This window comes from Equus caballus, chromosome 11 (genome assembly GCF_041296265.1).
Source record: "Equus caballus isolate H_3958 breed thoroughbred chromosome 11, TB-T2T, whole genome shotgun sequence".
NCBI lineage: Eukaryota > Metazoa > Chordata > Mammalia > Perissodactyla > Equidae > Equus > Equus caballus.
In genome coordinates this window covers 20,667,217-20,689,269 of record NC_091694.1, presented here as the reverse complement: position 1 = coordinate 20,689,269, position 22,053 = coordinate 20,667,217, and the positions used below count along the sequence as shown (strand labels likewise).

General features: G+C 54.4%; 2 protein-coding genes across 4 annotated transcripts in view; one reads left to right on the top strand and one right to left on the bottom strand.

The window, feature by feature from the left end:
- The window catches only part of STAT5B (signal transducer and activator of transcription 5B), a 68,453-nt gene extending 66,920 nt beyond the window's left edge, over positions 1 to 1,533 (bottom strand). The window contains exon 1 of one of the 2 annotated variants that reach the window (XM_070227251.1): positions 1,394 to 1,533. The gene's annotated coding sequence lies outside the window, so the exon portion shown is untranslated. The remainder of the gene's footprint in view (positions 1 to 1,393) is intronic. The other variant, XM_070227248.1, reaches the window with a different exon arrangement.
- On the top strand, positions 1,389 to 21,645 carry STAT5A (signal transducer and activator of transcription 5A). 2 transcript variants are annotated; one of them, XM_023652507.2, is made up of 19 exons: positions 1,389 to 1,528; positions 2,315 to 2,452; positions 2,794 to 2,950; positions 4,077 to 4,166; positions 7,334 to 7,508; positions 11,854 to 11,984; positions 12,259 to 12,410; positions 12,898 to 13,053; positions 13,451 to 13,630; positions 14,794 to 14,881; positions 14,980 to 15,102; positions 15,484 to 15,576; positions 16,284 to 16,490; positions 17,116 to 17,210; positions 17,305 to 17,435; positions 17,890 to 18,045; positions 18,719 to 18,770; positions 19,092 to 19,199; positions 20,254 to 21,645. In XM_023652507.2, exons 2-19 carry the CDS (start codon positions 2,325 to 2,327, stop codon positions 20,414 to 20,416), a joined length of 2,385 nt encoding a protein of 794 aa, XP_023508275.1. In that variant the 5' UTR covers positions 1,389 to 1,528; positions 2,315 to 2,324; the 3' UTR covers positions 20,417 to 21,645. The 2 variants fall into 2 exon arrangements, with proteins under 2 accessions (XP_023508275.1, XP_023508276.1); XM_023652508.2 differs by lacking the exon at positions 4,077 to 4,166.
- The last annotated feature ends 408 nt before the right edge of the window (positions 21,646 to 22,053 follow it).

Sequence of the window (22,053 nt, the reverse complement as noted above, 5' to 3'; positions counted from 1 at the left end):
GAAGAAGGGAGGCAGGGAGAGAGTGTGCTTTCTCCTCCCTAGGGCTCCCCTGCAGAACATCTAACTTTGCTAAGGAGCAAGGTTTCTCCAGTCCTTCAAGAACCCCATTGTGGTTTTCAATTCCTTTCCTCATGATCCTGCCAACTAAGGGACTGAGACCACACGTGGCAGTGTGTGTGTGGGACCCAGACATTCTAGCTTCTGCAGCTATAAACTTCAGTTTTTCTCTGAAGTAAAAAGAATGAAAGTAGGGGAGGTAGTGGAGGGGCAAGAAAGTGGGGCAGTGGATTGGGGGAGGGAATGGAGAGAAGAGGGCAGATCCAAGAAGGCATTAGGGAGGGAGGGAAGAAGAAAATGATTCCCCCCCAGGACACATGGTCTTGGCCCAGCTGGGCCTTGACTGAGCAACCAGGCTGGCTCCTCTCTTGGTGCTGCCAATACCAGCTGCCAGGCAGAGGGGAGGCCCAGAGGAGAGGGAAGCTGGGCAAAGGGGATGGAAGGCTTCCAGTCTGGCCTTGCCCAACACCGCAGACCCTGTAGGCACTCAGTGAGGGTGCTGTGACCCAGGCAAGTTTCAGGGAGGATGTTCCCTGCTCGGGCAAGGCCTGTAGGCAGTGGTGAGCTTGTGAGGATTCCAGACAGCCCTCCCTGGACCTTTGTGAGGGTAGGACCAGCCCCAAATGTGACTGGGCTAGGCGAACAGAGGGGCAGGATCATTTATGGATCATAGTCTGCCGACGAGGCCATGTGCCCAGGGTGTGATTCTGGGCAAGCCCCTTCCCCTCTCTGCACTTCTGATTCTTATTCGCAAAAATTCAGGAGGTTGGGTGAGTGCGCGGTGGTGGGAGTGATGGAAGGAGCGGAGGGGAGGCCCTGGTGGTGAGCTGGCTTCTCTGGAATCCCCAGTCTTTCCCCTCCCAATGGCTTTGCCTCTGAGGTCACAAAAGCTGTGTCCCCAGCCCACATAAACACACACACGCGCGCACACACACACATTTACTTTTTCAATCTAGAGCCTCAAAAGATGACAAGCGCCAGAAGTGGAAGGCTCTCCAGCTAGTCCAGCCCTTCCCTCCTCCCTTTTTACAGATGAGAAAACTGAGGCCCTGGTTTGGGATTTCCAGAGCCTGGGATTTCCCGGCCCTTCCACCCCCGTCCTCCGGCCACTCCTGCGTCTCTGGCCCGCCACAGTCCCGCTGGGACTCCCGGGGGACCCCGCCGTCGGGGCAGCCCCACGCCCGGCGCCGCCCAGCCCGGCCGCCCCGGGGCCGGCCGCCGCGCACTCGCCGGGGAGCCAGCGACCGAGGGCGGAGGCGGGGAGGGAGCGACAGAGGCTGGGAGGGGTGTTGGCGAAAGCTCGCGCGCTGTGTATGGTCTATCGGAGGCAGCTGACCTTTGAGGAGGAAATCGCTGCTCTCTGCTCCTTCCTGTAGTAACAGCCGCCGCCGCCGCCGCCAGAAGCCCGGGCCGGAGCGACAGCCGCGGGGCAGAGAGCCGGCCCCGCCGCCGGACGGCTCGGCGCCACCAGGTGGGGGGCCCGGCAGCGCGTCCCGGCGGCGCGCGCGGCGAGGGGCCCTCGATCCCGCCCCGGCTCCGCGCCCCGGGACCCGGAGCCCGACGGCCGGGCGGGGTGCAGGGAACCGTCCCGGGACCGAGAGGGAGTCTCGACGCAGCGTGCAGCGCGGACGAGGGACGAGGGACGCGGAGGGCGGGAGGGTGGGGGCCGAGGGTGGGCGCCGTCCTCGCCGGCGGTGGGCAGGGGGCGCTGTCGGGCTGGGCAGTGGGAGACCGTGGGGCACAGCTTGGGGGCGCAGAGGAGAGGGAGCGTCCGTCTTCCCAACCCTTTCTCCTTACAACCACGTGCCCTGGGGGACCGAGCCGTCCAGTGGAAGCCGTCGGTGGCGTTGCCCTAACTTTGGGCTGGGTTATCCGGCCTTCCCAGAAATTGGGGCTCGGAGTAGGGGGGATTCTTGCAGCCCTCCCCAGAGGGCCCGTGGGCCTCTGCCAGGTTTCTCTTTCAGTTTCTAGCTGTCCCCCCTCTGGGGAAGCCCCGGTGGGGCGAGGGGAGAGGAAGAGGAGGAGGGCACCTGACTTTCGAGAGCCCCTCCCCAAGCCTCAGCAGGTTCCTTGTTGGAGGGAAGGGCGGCCTTCCCCTCCTCACCGTCTTTCTTCCCGCACAGGAAAGCGTGTCTGTGGGAGGGGAGGGGCATGGCCTGACCGCGGTCCAGGGATGGATGGGCATGGCAGGGCCACGGGCAGGCCCAGGCCTCGCCTCTGCCGAGGAGGCGCCCGTTCAGCCCTCTCTTCGTCCTAGGTGAACGGACATGGCGGGCTGGATCCAGGCCCAGCAGCTTCAGGGAGATGCGCTGCGCCAGATGCAGGTGCTGTATGGGCAGCACTTCCCCATCGAGGTCCGGCATTACCTAGCGCAGTGGATCGAGAGCCAGCCATGGTAGGTGCTCCTGCCCTGTGCCTTCCTCTGCCCGTCCCTACCATCCAGGCCCCTTGGCCTGTAGGTCTCCTCTTTGTAGTTTGGTATGATTCTGGTTCTGTCTATCCCTCTCTGTCTGGAAGGGGCCGTGTCCTTGGGAAAGGGGAAGAGGAAAATGGGACCCTGGGAGGGGAGAGGGGATGTTTCTAGATTCTGATGCCTGTGGAGATGCCAAGAACAAGTCTTGTGGGCTCTGGAGCACCCTTAGTCAGGAGCCTGGGATTTCCATGTCCCTCGTGGTGCCTGACCTCCTTGCCCAAGGAGGCGCCACAGGAGGCTTCTCTCTCCTGTCTTGCCCCAAGGGATGCCATCGACCTGGACAATCCCCAGGACCAAGCCCAGGCCACCCAGCTCCTGGAGGGCCTGGTGCAGGAGCTGCAGAAGAAGGCGGAGCACCAAGTGGGGGAAGATGGGTTTTTGCTGAAGATCAAGCTGGGGCACTATGCCACGCAGCTGCAGGTGGGTGTGCTCTGGGCCATCTCCAGGGAACTTGTGTCCGCCTTCTCTTTCCAGCATCAGAACCCCTGGGTTTTTTCCTGGCCTGGCCACTGACTCATCGTGTGACCCTGAGCTTATCGGCAACTTTTCTGTGCTTCAGTTTCCCCCACCCCCTCTTTTTAAATCAGACCTGTCAGATTCCTTTAGTATATTACAAAGCAAGGCGTGGGGCATGTTTGTCCCCAAGAGAAGGAGGGTGGGTGAAATGGCATTCTGGACAGATCAAGCAGAAGGGCTGGAGGTAGACTGAGTCAAGATTCCTTTGTTGGCGAAAGGAAGACTGACAGATTCTAGAAATGAGGGGATGAGGCAAACAGTCATCCCTCTTGGGGCTCTTTTAAAGGTAGGAGAGCTGCTGAAGTAGGGTGGGAGAAGGAGAAGAGGTGCCGTGGAGGCAGGAGCTGGATAAAAGAGCCTTGAATTCAGGGTTTGATGTAAGATTTAGCTTCTCCTTCACGTGGAGGGCGAGGGGAAGGAGTACAGGGAGAGAGGAAGTTTTTGCGAAGCAGGAAAGGGGTGTGGGTGGTACTCATAGTCAAGCGCTTATTGGAACTCACTTGTATTTCTTAGAGAGCCCTTCTTCAATACAAGCAGCACAGTGCCAGGGAAATAAAGTCCATCCCAGAAGAAGGAGGAAGCAGGAGAAACCTGGGGGGAAGAGGGAAGCAAAATAAGAACCCAGGGCAGGAGTAGATGGGAAGTACCTTGACTTTGGCATTAGATGCCCTGAATCTTGAGTCGTCTGCTCACTCACTTGTTTGCCTCTGGACAAGTAAACCTCTCTGAGCATCAGTTTTCTCATCTGTGAATTGTGGATAATAGTTTCTGCTTATGTCGCAGGGTTTCGACGCTGTGAAACTCAAAGGAGATGGTAGATTGGCAGTGTTTCGTAAACTGTGGGTTTCTAATGCACTGAAAACCAAATATGAAGATCTGGGAGGGGAATTGAGTCAAGGAGAGATAGAGGCAGCTGGTGGTAGTTGCTGAGGCCTCCCGGGGAAAGCTGAGGCAGGGGCTGGAGGAGAGGACGGGGTGCGCATGGTGCTGCAGAGGGTGGCCACTGGTAGCTGCTGTTGGATTCTTTCAGAACACGTATGATCGCTGCCCCATGGACCTGGTCCGCTGCATCCGGCATATTCTGTACAATGAACAGAGGCTGGTCCAAGAAGCCAACAATGTGAGTGTCCCATAGGGATGGGGAGAGGCGTTGGGAAGTCCTTCCATATGCCTTTCTCTTCAGATGGAGCTGTGTTTCATTTATTTTTTAAATTTTTTTATCGTCTTTTTTTTTTTTTTTTTTGAGGAAGATTAGCCTTGAGCTAACTACTGCCAATCCTCCTCTTTTTGCTGAGGAAGACTGGCCCTGAGCTAACATCCATGCCCATCTTCCTCTACCTTATACGTGGGACGCCTACCACAGCATGGCTTGCCAAGTGGTGCCATGTCTGCACCTGGGATTGGAACCAGCGAACCCCGGGGCCGCCAAGAAGCGGAACGTGCGCACTTAACCGCTGCGCCACTGGGCCGACCGCAGAGCTGTGTTTTATAAACACAGGAATGAGAGAGCACCAAAGAGATGAGAGATATGGGCAAGTGTAAGAGGCAATATTACATGCAGGTGTAGAGTGACCCCCTGGCTTCAGTCCCTGGCTCTACCACTTACTAACGGTGTGACTTGAGCAAGTTACTTAACCTCTCTGAGCCTCTGTTTTTTCTATTGTAAATGGGGATAGTAATAGTGTCTACCTTATGGGGTTATTGTAAGGATTAAATGAGATACTGTGTGGGCCGAGGATAGACAGACAAATGAAATGGAAGAGGAAGCCCTAAAAACACATATACACATCTAGAAATTCAATCTATGTCAGAGATGGCATTACAATCATTAGGGAAAAGTTTGTCATTCATTAAATGGGGCTGGGGCCAAAATAAGAAGTGTTCTGTGGGGGCTGGCCCGGTAGCATAGTGGTTAGGTTTGCATGCTCTGCTTTGGTGGCCCAGGGTTCACAGGTTCAGATCCTGGGCATGGACCTGTATACCCTTCATCAAGCCATGTGGTGGCAGGTGTTCCACATACAAAATAGAGGAAGGTTGGCACAAATGTTAGCTTAGTGGCAATCTCCCTCAAGGAAAAATAGCAAGATTGGCAAGGGATGTTAGCTCAGGACCAATCTTCCTCCCCCCCCCTCCCCCAAAAAAAGGAAAAAGGAATATTTTGTGGACGGGTCTGTGAGGAAAATGGAGCCAAGGTCTGTGTCAGAAGAGCTAACAGTGGCACACTCAGAGAGGTGGAGCAGGGACTCATCTCCCAAGTTCTGATCATAAAGGCATTGAACATCTGCTTAGACAATGATACCAATGTTCTGTTATCTGCAATAAAGCAAAATGAATTTCATAAATTGATGTAACATAGGTAAAGACCACTGAATAGAGCCTGGAAAACACAGGTCGTATTTATTATTTATTTATTTATGTTGTGGACACTGATTAGGGCGATCGTATAGTTCATTCAGGAAACATTTCTTGAGGCCCTGCGGTACGTCTGATGCTGGGCTGGGGCTGGAGACACAGCTAAAGGCCTGGCGCCCCACTACAAGGGATTCAGGTGATGACAGATTCTCTAGGGGTGAGCCGAGTGCAGAAGAGGCATGTATGGACAAATAGCCAGCTCAGATTGCGGAGGCGGCAGGGGGGTGTTCTGAGGAGAGGGATGTCTGAACTATGGGGGGGTTGGGGGGGAGGGTGGAGTTTTCTAGTCAAAAGTACCAACAGTGCAGGGCTGGCTCCGTGGCCGAGTGGTTAAGTTCATGCGCTCCGCTGCAGGCGGCCCAGTGTTTCGTTGGTTCGAATCCTGGGCACGGACATGGCACTGCTCATCAAACCACGCTGAGGCAGCGTCCCACATGCCACAACTAGAAGGACCCACAACGAAGAATATACAACTATGTTCTGGGAGGCTTTGGAGAGAAAAAGGAAAAAAATAAAATCTTTAAAAAAAGTACCAACAGTGCATGTGAGGGCAGGAAAGCATGAGCCATCTTATCACATTTGAAGACTTGCACGTAGTCAGTGCTACTGGTAAAGCCAGAGAGGAGGCAGAAGCTGGGTCCCAGAGGGTCTTCCGGGACAACCCTTGTGTCCCTTGACCTGTTGCAATCACAGAGCTATCTGTAAAAATACCAATAAACTTGGCCCCAATGAAGAAGTACATGTCTCATGCACAGGTGTTGTCATGGTTGGGGGAAATCCTGCCTCCCCCAGCCAACAAGCTGTTCTGGAATGCCTCTGATGTCCTAGGGCTTGGGGCTTTTGTGATCCACAAGACAGTCCTGGGACTTAGGGAGCTCACATCCTAGTGCAGGGAGGCAGACAAGAAAGCAGTAAACAAATACAAGAACAAGACACTTTCAGATAAGAGTGGTGCTATTTTAAATTGGCCCATCAGAGAAGGCCACTCTGAAAAGGTGCCAGTTGAAGTGCCAGCCTCAGGAAGATTTGGTGCCAGAATGTTCCAGAGTGATGGAACAACAAGTGGAAAGGCAACAAGTGCCCCGAGGTAGGAAGATGCTTGTGTTTTCAAGGAACGAAACGTCGCTGGTGTGCTCGGCAGCAGCGGAGCTGGGGGCGGAGGAAGCAGAGGCTGTGTCCGCTAGGGCGGTGGAGCTGGGCGAAGGAGTTTGGATTGTATTCCGAGAACTGTTCACTGGAAAGGCCCTGAAGACTTGGTCCCCTCTCAGCCAGGTGTTGAAGAATAAATCAGACCAGGTCACTTAAATGGCTGGATCCAAGGAGACCTGTGGATGCCTGTCCTCTGAGTTTGTTTTGGGGTCTCCAGCACACCGCCTGTGAGAGGTTAACCCTCTTCCCTCTTGTCTTAGTCACAAGAATGTCTTGAGTGAAGATGCAGACAAAGTGTGTTCACATAGCCTTGTTCCCCACTGTCTGCCCAGCACCGGGCACAGTCCATGGTGTCAGGTCATGTGGAACGTAGAATGAGGGGTCATCATATTTAGGAGGAAAACCCAGGTAACTCCTGAAATGTGTTGAGTTCCAGTTTCTCCAAAGAGAATTTAGATGGATCCTGTCTGGGAAACTCTGGTAGAGGGCAGATCTGCAATAAAGTTTCCACTATGCTTCTGTCAGGTCACTTGTTTTTCCTCTTTTTCCGCCTCCCCACCCCCCCCAATTCTGGCAAATGACTGTCCGTCTGACTCAAATTGCCCTTCTGACTCTAGATCTGGAGTTTGGGGTCCATAGTATTAGCATTCACCGACGCCTGAGGCTTTCTCCCATCCTCACTGCCCAGCCCACCGCTGCCTGCACTCTCCCCCCATCTGTCTCCAGGGTACTTCCCCTGCTGGGATCCTGGTTGACGCCATGTCCCAGAAACACCTGCAGATCAACCAGACATTTGAGGAGCTGCGGCTGGTCACACAGGACACGGAGAACGAACTGAAGAAGCTGCAGCAGACCCAGGAGTACTTCATCATCCAGTATCAAGAGAGCCTGCGGATCCAGGGTGAGGCCCTGCGGCGTGGGCAGGGTGTGTCTTGAGGATGGGAGTGAGGACCACTTTGTGAGCTCCTCCTGGGTCGGGGCTAGGTCGGAATCTGTCTCCGCAGAGGCTTACCCAAAGCCTGGGAGGAGTAGTGGCTCTCAGTGATTGAGCCCCTGCAGTGGGCCAGGCTCCAGGCGAAGGCTTTTGCATGCATTACTCAATTCAACCTTTACAACAGCCCTACAAAGTAGGTAGTTGTATTATGCCTGTTAAAACTGAGATTCAAAGAGAACAAGTAACTTGGCCTGGGCTCCTTGTATTAGTTGCAGAACTGGATCTCAACTAGAGATGCGTCATAAAACCCTTGTGCTTTACTAACCAACAGTCTCTCCCTAATGGTAGGTATTCAGTGAATATCTCAGTGAATGAATGAATGAATGAATGAATATGGACGAAGTATTCCCCAATCAGAGGGAGGACTCAGATTGGGAGTCCCCTGATTGAACCAGGCTAGGGAGAGGTGGAACTCCAGGAATGCCCACTGATAGGAAGTGGAGCTGGAAGGAGGAGGTGACAGTGGAAAACTCCTGTTTCCTGGGACTGTAGTTGGCCAATGGCTGCCATGATAGAAGTGTGGGGGAAGAAAAATTAATTCAGAAGGAATTAACCCCAGGTACAATTTGAGGAGTCTTGAGACATCGCCCATCTTCCTCCCACTCACGACTGGCCCCAGAGCTGTGCCACCCCAGCCTAGTGAGAACAGGAGGTGTCAAGCTGCCTTTTCCTTTGCTCTTTTTTTCCCAGCTTCTTAAGGTAGACCCTTAGGTCATTGCTTTTAGACCTTTCTTCTTTTCAAACATAGATATACTCAGACCTATAAATTTCCCTCTAAGCAATGATTTAGCTGCATCTTATGATTTTGGATATGCTCTATATTCATTTTCATTCAGTTTGAAATATTTTCTAATTTCTCTTCTGGTTAATTCTTTTACCCATACATTAGTTAGAAGTATATTGTTTCATTTCCAAATATTTATTTTTTTCTACATGTCGTATGACTAGTGACCTCATTTTCATTTCGTTATAGAATGTTATTGTTGTCAGAGAACATACTCTGTATGATCTCAGTTCTTTTCAATTTATTGAGACTTGTTTTATGGACCAGCATATGCTCTGTCTTGGTGAATGTATCTTGTGGACTTGAAAAGAATATATGTTCTCCAGTTGTTTCATTCAAAAATAGCAACAATAAATTCAATAATGTTAACCTATATAGCATAATATATAATGTTTACATAATAAAGTGTTACCCAAAAACAACCCCAAATCAAAAAACCAATAACATCCATATTTTCCAAAACAAAATGTGGTGAGTAGAGTGGCATTGCTTTATATTTTTACAAATCTCTTTAATGTTAAGCCTAATAGGAGACAGCTGGATCTTGCTTTCAATCTGTCGTAATATCTGATATCCTGTAGCCTCCAGAAAACTCTACTGTATCCTTAAAAGAGACTAAAAGAGAAAAGGGCAAATAAGGTCTTATGGCCTTAAGAAAATAGTTTTGACTTTGTGGACCCCCTGTTGGGGTCTTGGGAACCCTCGAGGGATCCCTGGTCCACACTTCGAGAACCACTGATCTGTGTCTTTATTGATTTTTTGCTTAATTGTTTTATCAGATGTTGAAAGAGAGGTATCAAAATTTCCTTATTATATTGTACAATTGTCTACTTCTCCAGTTATTTCTGTAAATATTTCCTCTATGTATTTGAAGCTTTATTAGATGCATATACATTTACGATTATGTCTTTCTGACTGACACCTTAATAATTATGAAATATCCTTCTTGATCCCTAGTAATACTCTTTGTCTTGAAGTATACTTTATCAGATATTAATATAACTATTTCAGCCTTCATATTCTATATTGACACAGCATATCTTTATCTATGCTTTTTTTTTAACTTAGCTGTACCTTGCATATAGTTGAGTCTTGCTTTTGTATTTATTCTGAAATGTCGTTGGGGTTTTTTGTTTCTTTTTTTTGCTGAGGAAGATTTGTCCTGAGCTAACATCTGTGCCAATGTTCCTTTATTTTGTATGTGGGTCACGGCCACAGCATGGCCACTGAAGAGTAGTACAAGTCCACGCCTGGGAACTGAACCTGGGCCACTAAAGCAGGGTGCACTGAACTTAACCACTAGGCCACAAGACCAGCCCCAGAAATCTCTGCTTTTAATTGGGGTGTTTAGTCCATTAATGTTTAATGTAATATTTAATACAGTTACATGAGGTCTACATGTAATATTTATTTTCTGTTTTATCCCTTTTCAGTTTTTGTTCCTCTGTTTCTCCGTTTTTGTTTTTTTATTATTTAAATTTTGTTAGAATTCTGTTTTTAACTAAGCTCTCCTACTAAGCCAGCCCTGTCAGCAGTTTCTGTATCTATGACTAGCACATTGCCTGAATCATAGTAGGTGTTGAGTGAATGTTGGTGGGATGATTCTAGCATGTCTTCCGTCTGAATCCACCCCAGACTGACCCCAGAGAAAGGATGACCCTCTTCCTAGATTCAGGAACAGAAGATTTCAGCCTATTAGTTCTACCCAAGGCTTTTGACTGGTTGCTAGTACTTCTGATCCTATATTTGGTTTTCTGTTTCCTATTTATGAGTTTGGGTTTGGATTCCGGTTTGGGTTTGTACTCATTATGCAATGTCAGTTCAGTCCCATTTATCCAAGTTCACCCATCAGAAACCCAGACTATTGACCTGTTTGTGCACGGAAAGGCTAGGCTCCCTCCAGTGGAGCAGACAGTTGCCTCGCGTCTGCTGGCATCCTTCCCAGAAGCTTCTGCAAATTGCCAGGAGAGACTAATTGGGTCACTTGCCTGGGGAAGCTGGGCCCAGGTGTTGGGCTCACCACCACCTCCCTGTGGGTGGCAGGATTCCCGAGGCGGCCGTCCAGATTCCTCTGCCATGTTCCATGCCTGGACACTTCTCTTCCTGCTCAGTCCCCTGCGGTGCGATTGGAACCCTGTTTCTCAGTTCTCTTCTGGTTCTGGGCTTTTCCTGGCTGTGCAGAGTTGCTTTAGTCTGTCCCAGCTTGTGCATCCGTGGGGCAGGGCCTACGTCAATGTGACATGGCCCTCAGAGGCCTGCCAGGAACTTGATTGACCAAGACATGCTGACGCTCACATCTTCTCACGCAGCTGAGTGAGGACACTGGGAGGTTGGAAAGGCTCCTGGCAGAGGTGGTGAGCCCACGTTTAGGACAGTGTTACCGTTGGAGGGAGGGATGGGTTTGCAAGCAGGAGACAGTGCACAGGTGGCTTTAGCTGTGGAGATGTTTGATTCCTCCAGCTGGGTTATTGGTACCCAGGTGTCCTGCATCATGCTTTCCGCCTCCCTGTGTCTGAAGTTTGTCATAACAGACTTTTTGAAAATGGTGGTGAGGCCGCACTGACCCCCATTCCTGCCATTGATGAGATTCCTGTCAGCCCCTGTGGAAGGAATCCGCTCCCTTTCCTGAGAGAATCTTGCTGCTTTTGTGTCCTCAGCGGGCCCTGCACACTCTGTCCCCCTCTCTCGGAGTCTCCCCTCTCTCCTGGCTGGCCGCCTGGGCTCGAGGGGGCCCAGCCTGGACAGACATGTGAGGCCCCTCCCAGCACCTGGAGAGACGCCTTCTTCCCCGAGGAGGGGCTGGTGTGCTCCAGGAAATGGGACGGAGCAGCGGAGCGGGGCCTTCCCGCTGAGGCTTTGCCGTGTGAGGTGGGGCGGGGCAGCTGCCGTCTCCGTCACCCTTTAATGCCGTCCTGTAACCCATTAACCGCGAAGGACTGACTCTCACCCAGAGCTACACATGCCGGGCATTCTCTTGAGCATTTTCTGGCTCATCACTTGTTTACTCCTCACAGCACTCACTGAGCAGGTGCTGTGGTTCTCCTGTTTTTCACATGGGAAAACTGAGGCACAGGAGAGCGATGTGCCCGAGATCACCCATCTAGTAAACGGCGAGGGCACACTTCAAACCAGGCAGCGTGGCTCCCATCCAGACCCCCGTGTGGTGTGAGGAGGGCTGGGCAGCCAGCTGGATGGGCTCGGGTGGGACGGAAGGCCGCAGGGCAGGATTGTCCTCGGCTGTACCCCAAGCTTCTGTCTCCCCACTCCCTGGAGGGGAGCTCAGAGCCGGGAGGCCAGGGAGCGGAGCCCACTCAGCTCTGGGCACCCTTGGCGGCTAGAACCCCAACTTGCCCCTGGTCAGATGTGTCCCCTTGAAGGCCTTGTCTCCAGAACAGGTGTGTGTGGTTCCTCTGGGCTTCTTGCTGGAGGCTGGAGGCCGTGGTCATGGGTATCCTGTCCCTCCTCCAGCTCAGTTTGCCCAGCTGGCCCAGCTGAACCCGCAGGAGCGTCTGAGCCGGGAGACGGCCCTCCAGCAGAAGCAGGTGTCCCTGGAGGCCTGGCTGCAGCGCGAGGCCCAGACACTGCAGCAGTACCGCGTGGTGAGTGGGGTCTGCATCCCTCTCCTCCCAGGCCCGGAGGTCCACATCCCGGGCTGTCCAGGGGGCCGGAATGGGGCTAGAGCCAGGAAGAGAGCAGGACTCGGGAGAACAGGAGGCCAGATCTCTCTTTCCTGTGGGGGCACGTGCAGCAGAGCAGGTCTGGGCCGGAGCAAAGCGTGTGCCTGGGGCCTGGTCCCGGGCTCGCCTCCTTAGTGAGGGCCTGCAGGTTGTTGTCTGGGAGCCCAGAAGGGCCTGCTGTCCCCACCTCCCTCAGGAGCTGGCCGAGAAGCACCAGAAGACCCTGCAGCTGCTGCGGAAGCAGCAGACCATCATTCTGGATGACGAACTGATCCAGTGGAAGCGGCGGCAGCAGCTGGCCGGGAATGGAGGGCCCCCCGAGGGCAGCCTGGACGTGCTCCAGTCCTGGTAATGGGTGTGGGGGAGGCAGGCAGGGAGGGCCGGCGGGGCCGGGCAGGGGCTCAATGTGGTGCCACCAGCTGCTTGTTCTGCCTCCTGCATTTTCGTGTGCAGCGGGCTCGCTCTGTCGTGGGACAGGTCTTATTTCACCAGTGGTTCCAGTTCCTCATACAGACTTTGATGCCCCCAGATCACACCGTCTTCCCTGGGAAGGAGTCACTGTGTTGGGGAGCAGGGCAGGGCCGGGTGTGTAGAGTGATGGGCATGCTGGTGGGGCCCAAATCAGGGCGACTCCTGCTGTGTTTCTCTGTGTCTCCAGAAGGCAGGGCAGGTCTGCTCGCTCAGTGGGTAGAGTGGTGGCTAAGGCATGAGTCTTCCTGGGGAAGGGTGGAGCTGGGTGTTGGGGTTTCTCCCCAGCCTGAGAGCCTCCCACCTCTGGCGTGGGACATGGGGGTGAAGCCATTGTCCTCCCGTTGGCCCTGGGGCTGCTGTGCAGGTGTGAGAAGTTGGCCGAGATCATCTGGCAGAACCGGCAGCAGATCCGCAGAGCTGAGCACCTCTGCCAGCAGCTGCCCATCCCCGGCCCCGTGGAGGAGATGCTGGCCGAGGTCAACGCCACCATCACAGACATCATCTCGGCCCTGGTGACCAGGTGATGGCTGCGTCTTGGCCACACCCACCCCCCATGTGGTTGGCCTGGGGGAGGGAGGGGTGCTTTGCAGATGGGAACTCTCGCTTGAGTCCTTGTCTCTCTCTGCCTCACACCCTCAACCCCCTCCGTCCCCAGCTGCTGTGGCCTCTTGGTGTTGACCTTGCCCATTTTCTCTTGTGGACACTACAAGGGCTGCCCTCGTCCCCTGCGGCCCGTGCCAGCTGCTGAGGTCATTTCACTGCCTCCCCTCTCGCCATCTCCCCCGACTCTCAGCAGCCTCCCTGGGAACAGGGGCTGCGACACGGGCTCCTAAGTCACCCGCTGAGGCAGCCTCCCCATGCAGAGGGACCAGAGCGCAGTCCCCTGAGGCAGCATCTGGTCACTTGTGTTCCCACAGCACATTCATCATCGAGAAGCAGCCCCCTCAGGTCCTGAAGACCCAGACCAAGTTCGCAGCCACTGTGCGCCTGCTGGTGGGCGGGAAGCTGAACGTGCACATGAACCCCCCCCAGGTGAAGGCCACCATCATCAGTGAGCAGCAGGCCAAGTCGCTGCTCAAGAACGAGAACACCCGCAAGTACGTGCCCCTCCCTCCACCCTCTGCTTCTCCCTAACCCTGTCTGGGGCCCACTTCTATTCTACAGCTGGGGTCCTGTGTAATGGGGACAGTGTGGCCAGCCTCCCTGCAGCCTTTTGTTCTGGCATTGCAGATGTGGTCCAGTGTCTCTCCAGTTCACTGTGTCTGTCCTGGTGTACTCTTTGCTCCTTATGCTCAGAGGCCTTCCCCAGTCCCTGCCGTGCCTGGCACATAGTAGGTCCACAAGGACTGGGCTGCTGGGGTGTTCTAGGACATCTGCTAAGCGCTGGGACACAACTGTGATTCAAATAGAGCTTGGTTCTGTCCTGGCCTAACCTCTTGATTTGCAGAGGCAAGCAGCAGACACGAGACACAATTGCTGGGATGTGACAAGGGAAATGTATAGGACACAGTGGAAGTGGGTCATGGCGGGGTGGAGCAGAATGACAAGTAGTCTCAGGTGGCAGAATGAATAGGAGGTGGCTACTGAAAGAGTGTGGAGAGGGAAGACTTTCAGGCAGAGAGAACATAGGCCTTGTCCTGAAGGAGGAGCATAGACGTGTTTGTATAGAGGACCTGGGAGGGGAGGCAAGGTTCCAGGGGTCAGGGCAGGCCACCCGTGAAGAGTGTAGTGAATGAATGAATGAGGGAATGAAGAGTGAAGTGAGAGACTTGGTGTGTGTACTGAGTGCCTAGATCCATGAGTGTTTGGGGCTATAGGAAGAGCAAGTGCAAAAGTCCTGAGGTAGCACCAAGCTTGCATGCTCAGCAAACAGACAAGGCAGTGTGGCTCACTTGTCCTGAGTGAGGGGAGAGGAACCCAATGAGGCTAGGGAGGTGGGCAGGGGTTGATCATGGGGATCCTTATAGGATCAAGATTTTAATTTTAAGTGTACTAGAAGCTGCTGGAGGCCCCCAAAGGCCCCCACGTCAATCTTGATGCCCAAGGAATTTTTAACCTAATGATAGAGACCCAGACCCCTTGAAGACTTTGCTTGGGTACTCTCAGGGTTTTGAGAAAGTAAGCCGAGAGACACACTGAGGGACACTCTTAGGGGATAGGGCAGGGCCTTTCTGGAGTGAAGACCCCAGCCCAAGGTGCAGACAGGACCATGCTCCTGGCCTGGGGCCCGTGTGCAGATGGGGCTCCCTCTCCTTGGCAGCGAGTGCAGTGGAGAGATCCTGAACAACTGCTGCGTGATGGAGTATCACCAGGCCACCGGCACCCTCAGCGCCCACTTCAGGAACATGGTGAGGACAGGGCCGGCCCTTCCAGGGAAGGTCTGCCCAGAGCTGAGTCCTTGTAACCAGACTCTGTCTCCCTGTCGCCCTTGGACCTTGCCCTGTAGTCGCTAAAGAGGATCAAGCGCGCTGACCGGCGGGGTGCGGAGTCTGTGACGGAGGAGAAGTTCACGGTCCTGTTTGAGTCTCAGTTCAGTGTGGGCAGCAATGAGCTTGTGTTCCAGGTGAAGGTGAGGCCCCTCTCCCCTGCCCCGCGGATCACCCAGGACGGTGACGCACCTGCCTGAGGCCCCCTGGCGGGTTGGGGAGCGCCAGAGCGCTGTGAATCCTCGCACAGTCTCGGGCCAGTTACTCCCTGATGCTGTCAGAAAGCCTACTTTGGCTCCGCGGGTGCCCGTTTGCTAGGTTCTAATCTGGCACCAGCCCACAGAACTTAGGCAATGGGCCAAGAAGAAATGCGTTGTGTTTTTTGGTTGGTTTTTGCTTTCGTTTTGTTGGGAGGGGCTTGTGGTTGGGATTGTGGGTGAGGAATGAGGGTTGGGAGTCTTGCCTGAGTGGAGGGCAAGATGGCGGTCGTACGCCCTCAACTCTGCTTCCTCTGACTCCCACAGACCCTGTCCCTTCCTGTGGTTGTCATCGTTCACGGCAGCCAGGACCATAATGCAACTGCCACTGTGCTGTGGGACAATGCCTTCGCTGAGCCGGTGAGTCCCTATAGGACCCCCACCTTGGCACCCCCGGGCCCTCAGAGTCTCCCAGGGTCAGCCCCAATCCCTCGGGCCCTTGATGAGCCGTCCTCCCCGACCCCAGGACCAGACCAGAGCTGAGGTGAGGTGAGAGGGCAGCTGGGGTCTGCTAGGTTGGCGAGTTGGTCTTTGGGCTCTGGTCCCTGATCTTCCCGCGCCTGTGGCTCAGGTCCCTGGTCTCTGTCCTCAGTCCCCTGGTCTGGGTCCTTACCCCAGCATGCCCACCCCGCTGCCTCTGCCCCCGTCTTTCTTTCCTTTGTGTTTGTATCTCCTTTTCTGGAGCTTTCTCAGTCCTCTCTGTCTCTTAGTACCTGTATGTCTATATGTGTGTGTCTGTGTGTGTGTGTGTGTGTGTGTGTGTGTGTGTAAATATTTCCTACCCCTTCAATCTGCCTTTTTTTTTTTTTAAAGATTTTATTTTTTTTTCCTTTTTCTCCCCAAAGCCCCCCGGTACATACTTGTGTATTCTTCGTTGTGGGTCCTTCTAGTTGTGGCATGTGGGACGCCGCCTCAGCGTGGTCTGATGAGCAGTGCCATGTCCGCGCCCAGGATTCGAACCAACGAAACACTGGGCCGCCTGCAGCGGAGCGCGCGAACTTAACCACTCGGCCATGGGGCCAGCCCCACAATCTGCCTTTTTTTCCCCTTTCATCCCTCGCTCTCAGGGCAGGGTGCCATTTGCCGTGCCCGACAAAGTGCTGTGGCCGCAGCTGTGTGAAGCCCTCAACATGAAATTCAAGGCCGAAGTGCAGAGCAACCGAGGCCTGACCAAGGAGAACCTCGTGTTCCTGGCGCAGAAGCTGTTCAACAGCAGCAGCAGCCACCTGGAGGACTACAACAGCATGGCCGTGTCCTGGGCCCAGTTCAACAGGGTGAGGGACCCGCTGCCAGCTGCCCGCCCGGGACCACCTGCGCCCTGCCACCCCTCCCCCACCTCACAGACAGGTTACTGCCCAAGGTCAGCGCTCCGCCCTGTACCCCCAACCACCCTCTCCTACAATCAGGAGAAACAGGGGCTAGTGCCCCCAGGAATGCAGGCAGGGGCTGCAAGAAACTGCTCAACTACGAGAGCCAAAGCGGGACGATGGAAGGACCTGGAGCTGGCAGTCAGGATCCCTGGCTTCTTGTCCTAGATCTGTTAACTAGTTCTCCAGGCCCCTACCCTTCTCTGTGCCACGGTTTCCCCATCTGTGAAATGAAGGGGCTGGGCAGCAATGATTTGGGCGTCTCGTCCCGCTCGGACAAGGCTTTACCCCTCCTACCCCAGCCTGTGGGATGTCTTGGACTCGTGTCTGGGAGGGCAGGGCTGAGTTTACTCTCTGGTTCCCTAGGATACAGGTTGGGGGCTGCGTCAGTTTGTGGACTGCTGGAGTGTGGGGCCCTCAGGGGGAGAATGGGAGGGGGTCTCGGTGAAGATGAGAGGGCACTGACTGTTCCCTGGGCCACCTGTGATGACTGGGACACAAGCCCTGACTTGGGTTTCTGGGGGGCTCGCAGGAAAACCTGCCTGGCTGGAACTACACCTTCTGGCAGTGGTTCGATGGGGTCATGGAGGTGCTGAAGAAGCATCACAAGCCCCATTGGAATGATGGGTGAGGAATGGGGGCCATGGGGGTTGGGAGGGCATGGGCTCAGGGGACAGTGGCTGCTGGCCCAGCAGTGACACCGTATGCTCCATGCACCCAGGGCCATCCTAGGTTTTGTGAATAAGCAACAGGCCCATGACCTGCTCATCAACAAGCCAGATGGGACCTTCTTGTTGCGCTTCAGCGACTCAGAAATTGGGGGCATCACCATCGCCTGGAAGTTTGACTCTCGTGAGCACTCTGTTTTGCCCCCACTCCTGCCTCAGAAACCCTGTCTCGATCTCCTTGCTCCTGTTCTCCATCAGGCCTGCATCCTTAGAGGGTACCTGCTGGGAAAGGGAGGAACTAAGTATGGAGTCTGGGAGGAGTGTTGCTCAGAAATGCATTCCCTTTCTATCATTTTCCATTTGGGAGAACCTAAAATCATGGCCCCATAGCCTCCAGAACTGCTGGGCGAGACCTTCCTACTCTGCTCTGACCCAGCCCAGTTGGTATCTACTCACCTAGTTTGCTGGGTAGAATGTTCTCGTGGTCACTTCCTTGCCCTATGCTGAGGAGCACACAGGGGGGTTGCAATGCAGGCTAGTAAAAGCCTGGGTGTTCTGCGAGCCTGCCCTAAAACCCCACACCCCCATCCTCCTCCTGGTGGCCATGGGTTGTGGAAATGAGATTGTCCTTTTCACAGCTGACCGCAACCTGTGGAACCTGAAGCCATTCACCACGCGGGATTTCTCCATCCGGTCCCTGGCCGACCGGCTGGGGGACCTGAACTATCTCATCTACGTGTTTCCTGACCGGCCTAAGGATGAGGTCTTCTCCAAGTACTACACTCCTGTGCTCGGTGCGTCCCGCCCTCATGCTCTGGGCAGACCCCATGGACAAAGCTCTCGGGGCTAGGCAGCAGGACTCCCCAGGAATAGCCCAGGGACCATTTCCCCTGTGGATTTTGGTTACTGGGATGATGCAAAGCACGTGCAGAGGATTTCAGGGCTCACAATTGAAGAGAGGGAAAATGAAGCCTCTGACCCGGCTTTCTTCTCTGCAAAGTGCAAAGCTGAGTGGACTCTCACTTCTGTGCCCTTGGAGGAAGAGGCTGCAGTTCCGGGGGAGCAGCCAGGATAGTTTAAGCCCACAGATACTGCACGGCTCCCGTCTGAATCAGCTGCTCTCACCACTCCCCACCCTCAAACCTGCCCCCAAGTTGAGTGTAGGAAGCAAAATGGACAGGTTTTTCCTCCTCAACATGTCACCAGTCCATTGATTGGGTTTGCTCCGTGGCGTTTGGCAAGGGTGGGGGTGGGGAGAGAGACAGGAAATGGCCAGAAAAGGAAGCAGGAGGAGGAATGACACCGAAGCCAGGGTCTGAGTGGCCTCAGGCTGGACCTGTCAGCCAGTGTTTATTGGGAGTCTGTGGGACATCTCATCCCTGCCGAGGCCCCACGGCCATGGTGGGGGAGGTGGACTGCTTGGGAGCTCCGGGAGACTGGTTCTCATCACCGTTCCCCCCTCGGCAGCTAAAGCAGTGGACGGATACGTGAAGCCACAGATCAAGCAAGTGGTCCCTGAGTAAGTGTCCAGGGTCCAGCTCTGGTCTCCTGCTGCCTCTTTTCTCCTCCCCCCGCTCTCCTCACCCATCCCTGCCACCCCCTCCTGTTCATGGGCCCAGCGTTCCCTCCCCGCCCCAAACCTGGCTCAGCCCTGGGGAGGGAACTGGGCTTGGTCCTGATGGGGCCAGTACCCGGGGCCCACTCCTGCAGCCGGAGTCCCAGGCCCAGTGGGCGCTTTGTCCTTTTACACCCAAAAAAGACATGAAGATGCCCTCTGAGCCCCTCCCCAGTCAGCTGCTGCCCTGAGGCCACTGAGGCTCTGCTCTGCTTCCTCCCGCAGGTTTGTGAGCGCATCTGCAGACTCTGCCGGGGGCAGCGCCACCTACATGGACCAGGCCCCCTCCCCAGCTGTGTGTCCCCAGGCTCATTATAACATGTACCCACAGAAGTAGGTTGTGTTCTCCTGGGGCTCCGCGGGGAGGAACGGGCACTTGGCCTCAGGCTGGACCCCTGGAGGGCTGGTGGGCAAAGGAACCCAGAGCTTCTCTAGGGCTGAGACCACCCAGCCCAGCCCGGGCTCTGGCAGGGGTGCGGGAGGAAGGGAGAGATCAATCAGTAAAAGCATAGAGCATTTTGAAGCTACACATAGCAGGGTCCTTGCTCTGGTGCCAACTAGCTGTGTGACCTTGGGAAAATTATTGAGCCTCTCTGATGCTCAGTTTCCTCATCTGTAAAATGGAGGCAAGACTACCTACCACATGGGGTTGGGATTAGGATTAAGTGAGGGAGTGCAGCTAAAGCATTTAGCACGGCGAGGCTGTTGTAAGGGCTTGATACAGGGTGACCATGGAGGGGTGGTCCTTCTTAGGGAGGTGGGAACAGGGTGTTAATTGCTCCTCTCTGGAGTTCCCAGGATAGAGAATTAATTCCCTCTGAGCTGAGGGTGCCCTGGGCTGGAAGTCTGGATGCCTGGGAGGCATAAACTGCAGTGGGTGACCACAGGCTTAGGAGTCACAAAGACTGGAATTCCAGTCCTGACTCTGCCTGCCAGCCAGATGGTCCTGAGCGTGTTCCTAACATGGTCGAGCCCCAGTTTCCTCCTCTATAAAGTGGAATAAATGTCTACGTTACAGGTGGCTGTGAGGATTGCTGTGCTGTGGTTGAAAGGCCAGGCCCACTGTGGTGCCCAGTGAATGGTGCCTCTGGTTTAATGGAATGGTGTCGTAGGTGGACAGAGCTCACTGACCCAACCAGCTTGTTTTATGGATGAGGACAGGGACAGAGAAAATGAATTCCCTCAGATCACTCAGTGAAGTAGCAAGAGATGAGACGAGAACTTGGGTGTCCCCCATGGAGCCAGTGACTGGCTTATTCAACTTGGGGTTGGGGGGCGGGTCTGGCCACAGCTGGTCCAGTTCCCATGAGACTCGGGTCTGAGTGGGGAGCAGGCCAGGGGCTGTGAGTCATGCCACCTCCCTCTGATATCCCTCTCTCTCTACCAGCCCTGATCCCGTTCTCGACCAGGATGGAGAATTCGATCTGGATGAGACCATGGATGTAGCCCGGCACGTGGAGGAACTCTTACGGCGCCCGATGGACAGTCTGGACCCCCGCCTCTCCCCGCCTGCTGGCCTTTTCACCTCTGCCAGAGGCTCGCTCTCGTGAATGTTTGAATCCCACACTTTTCTTTGCAAACAGTACTCAATGCGAAGGGTTCATATTAATTGTGATTTTAGTATTGCTGTGCATCTTGATGCCTATGCAGGCAGCACATGTACGCGTGCATATGTGTGTGTGTTTGTGCACAAGGTGTGCCTGCCTCGCCTTTGCCGTCCTGGGTATGTGGTTGCAGCAGCAGCAGCCGCCTTTTTCTTCAGATCAAGGCGTTCCAAGGGCCCGCAGGGTCTGCCTCTGTTGTAGAAGAGACTGAGCTTCTTCTGTTGTCGCAGGTACTCAACGAGGGAAACCTATTCCTGCCTTTATCTGCTCAGCAGCTATTTGAATGAAATTATTCAGGAAGGGGAATGGAGACAGCTAACGTCTCTAAGCTGAAGTTTTACTCCTGAGCTAGAAGCTTCGCCTCCTGGACACACGTGTGCATTTATGCCTGTGAATCTGTTCTCAGGCACGTGTGTTGGTCTATCGAGTCTTTCCCTCAGGAGGGAGGCTGGGGTTCAGTTGAGTAGTATTTTATACTTTATCTGATGAATATGGACTTCAGACTTCTTGTGAAGTGAGAGCTTATCTAGACCCTGGCCATGTCCCTAACACAGCAGAAATGGGTCAGTTGGGCCTGTCAGAGCTGCTGTGTGTGGCCTCTTGGCCTGCAGCCAGGGGTCTTGGGCTTTGAGTCTATGATGCCGTTGCCCATGACCCTACTCCCTCTTTCCGCTCTATATCACCTCCCCTCCATCAGGCCCCAGGCTTCTTCCTTGCCTGTCTGTCTGCGAGCTTGCTTATGGGGGAGGCGGGAGCGGGGAAGGGACCGGTCTAGGACATAGTAGGTGAACAGGGGGCCTGGGACTTGCATAATTGATCCCCTCCCCTCCTGGAAAAAACTGCAGCCAGTGAGCGGCTTGCTGCATGCCTGTGGAATCTGGAGCGAGGGTAAGAGCTGATCTCCGTCCCCTCTGCTGGGAGGCGGAACCTGGAACAGGCCTCCACAGTTGCATAACTGCCTCTGGTCTCAGAAGGCCTCGCTCCCAAGCTCACATGCCCCTCCCTCTGAGGCCTATGACACACAGCCGGGGCCGCTGGTGGCAGAAGATCGCGAGTCTCAGGTTTAAACATCTCTGAAGGAAGGTGGGGATGAGAAGAGGGATTCTTTTGTACTTTGTACATACGCCACCCATTTGTGTAAACAGTGTTTTTGAATAAAATATTTTTTTCATAAATTTGCTGGTATGGCTCCTGGTTTGGGGAGCCCTGGGCAATGGGGACCCCTGGAGTGGGAGTCACTTTGTTCCTTCCTCCTGTGTGGCTGACACTATAACGTGTAGTCTGAAGCTACAACTCTGCTCCTTTTCTGTGTTTTAAGGTGCCGACCACCCCTGGAATACTTTCAGTGATTCTCAGGCTAAAGCACGAGGACTCGAGGTCTGGGGAAAAGATGGGGCAGGAATTACTGGCGGTGGGGGCACAAGGAACGGGGAAGGACTGTGGTCCGGGTCTCTCCTTCTCAGCTGCTGCTCTAAGCAGTCTTGAAGCTGGCTGCTGAGGGTCAGAGCCACCAAGACTCTCAGCCCTTCCGGGCCAGGGGCAGCACAAGCCTCAGTAGTCCCACCCACCCTGGCCTCTTCCCA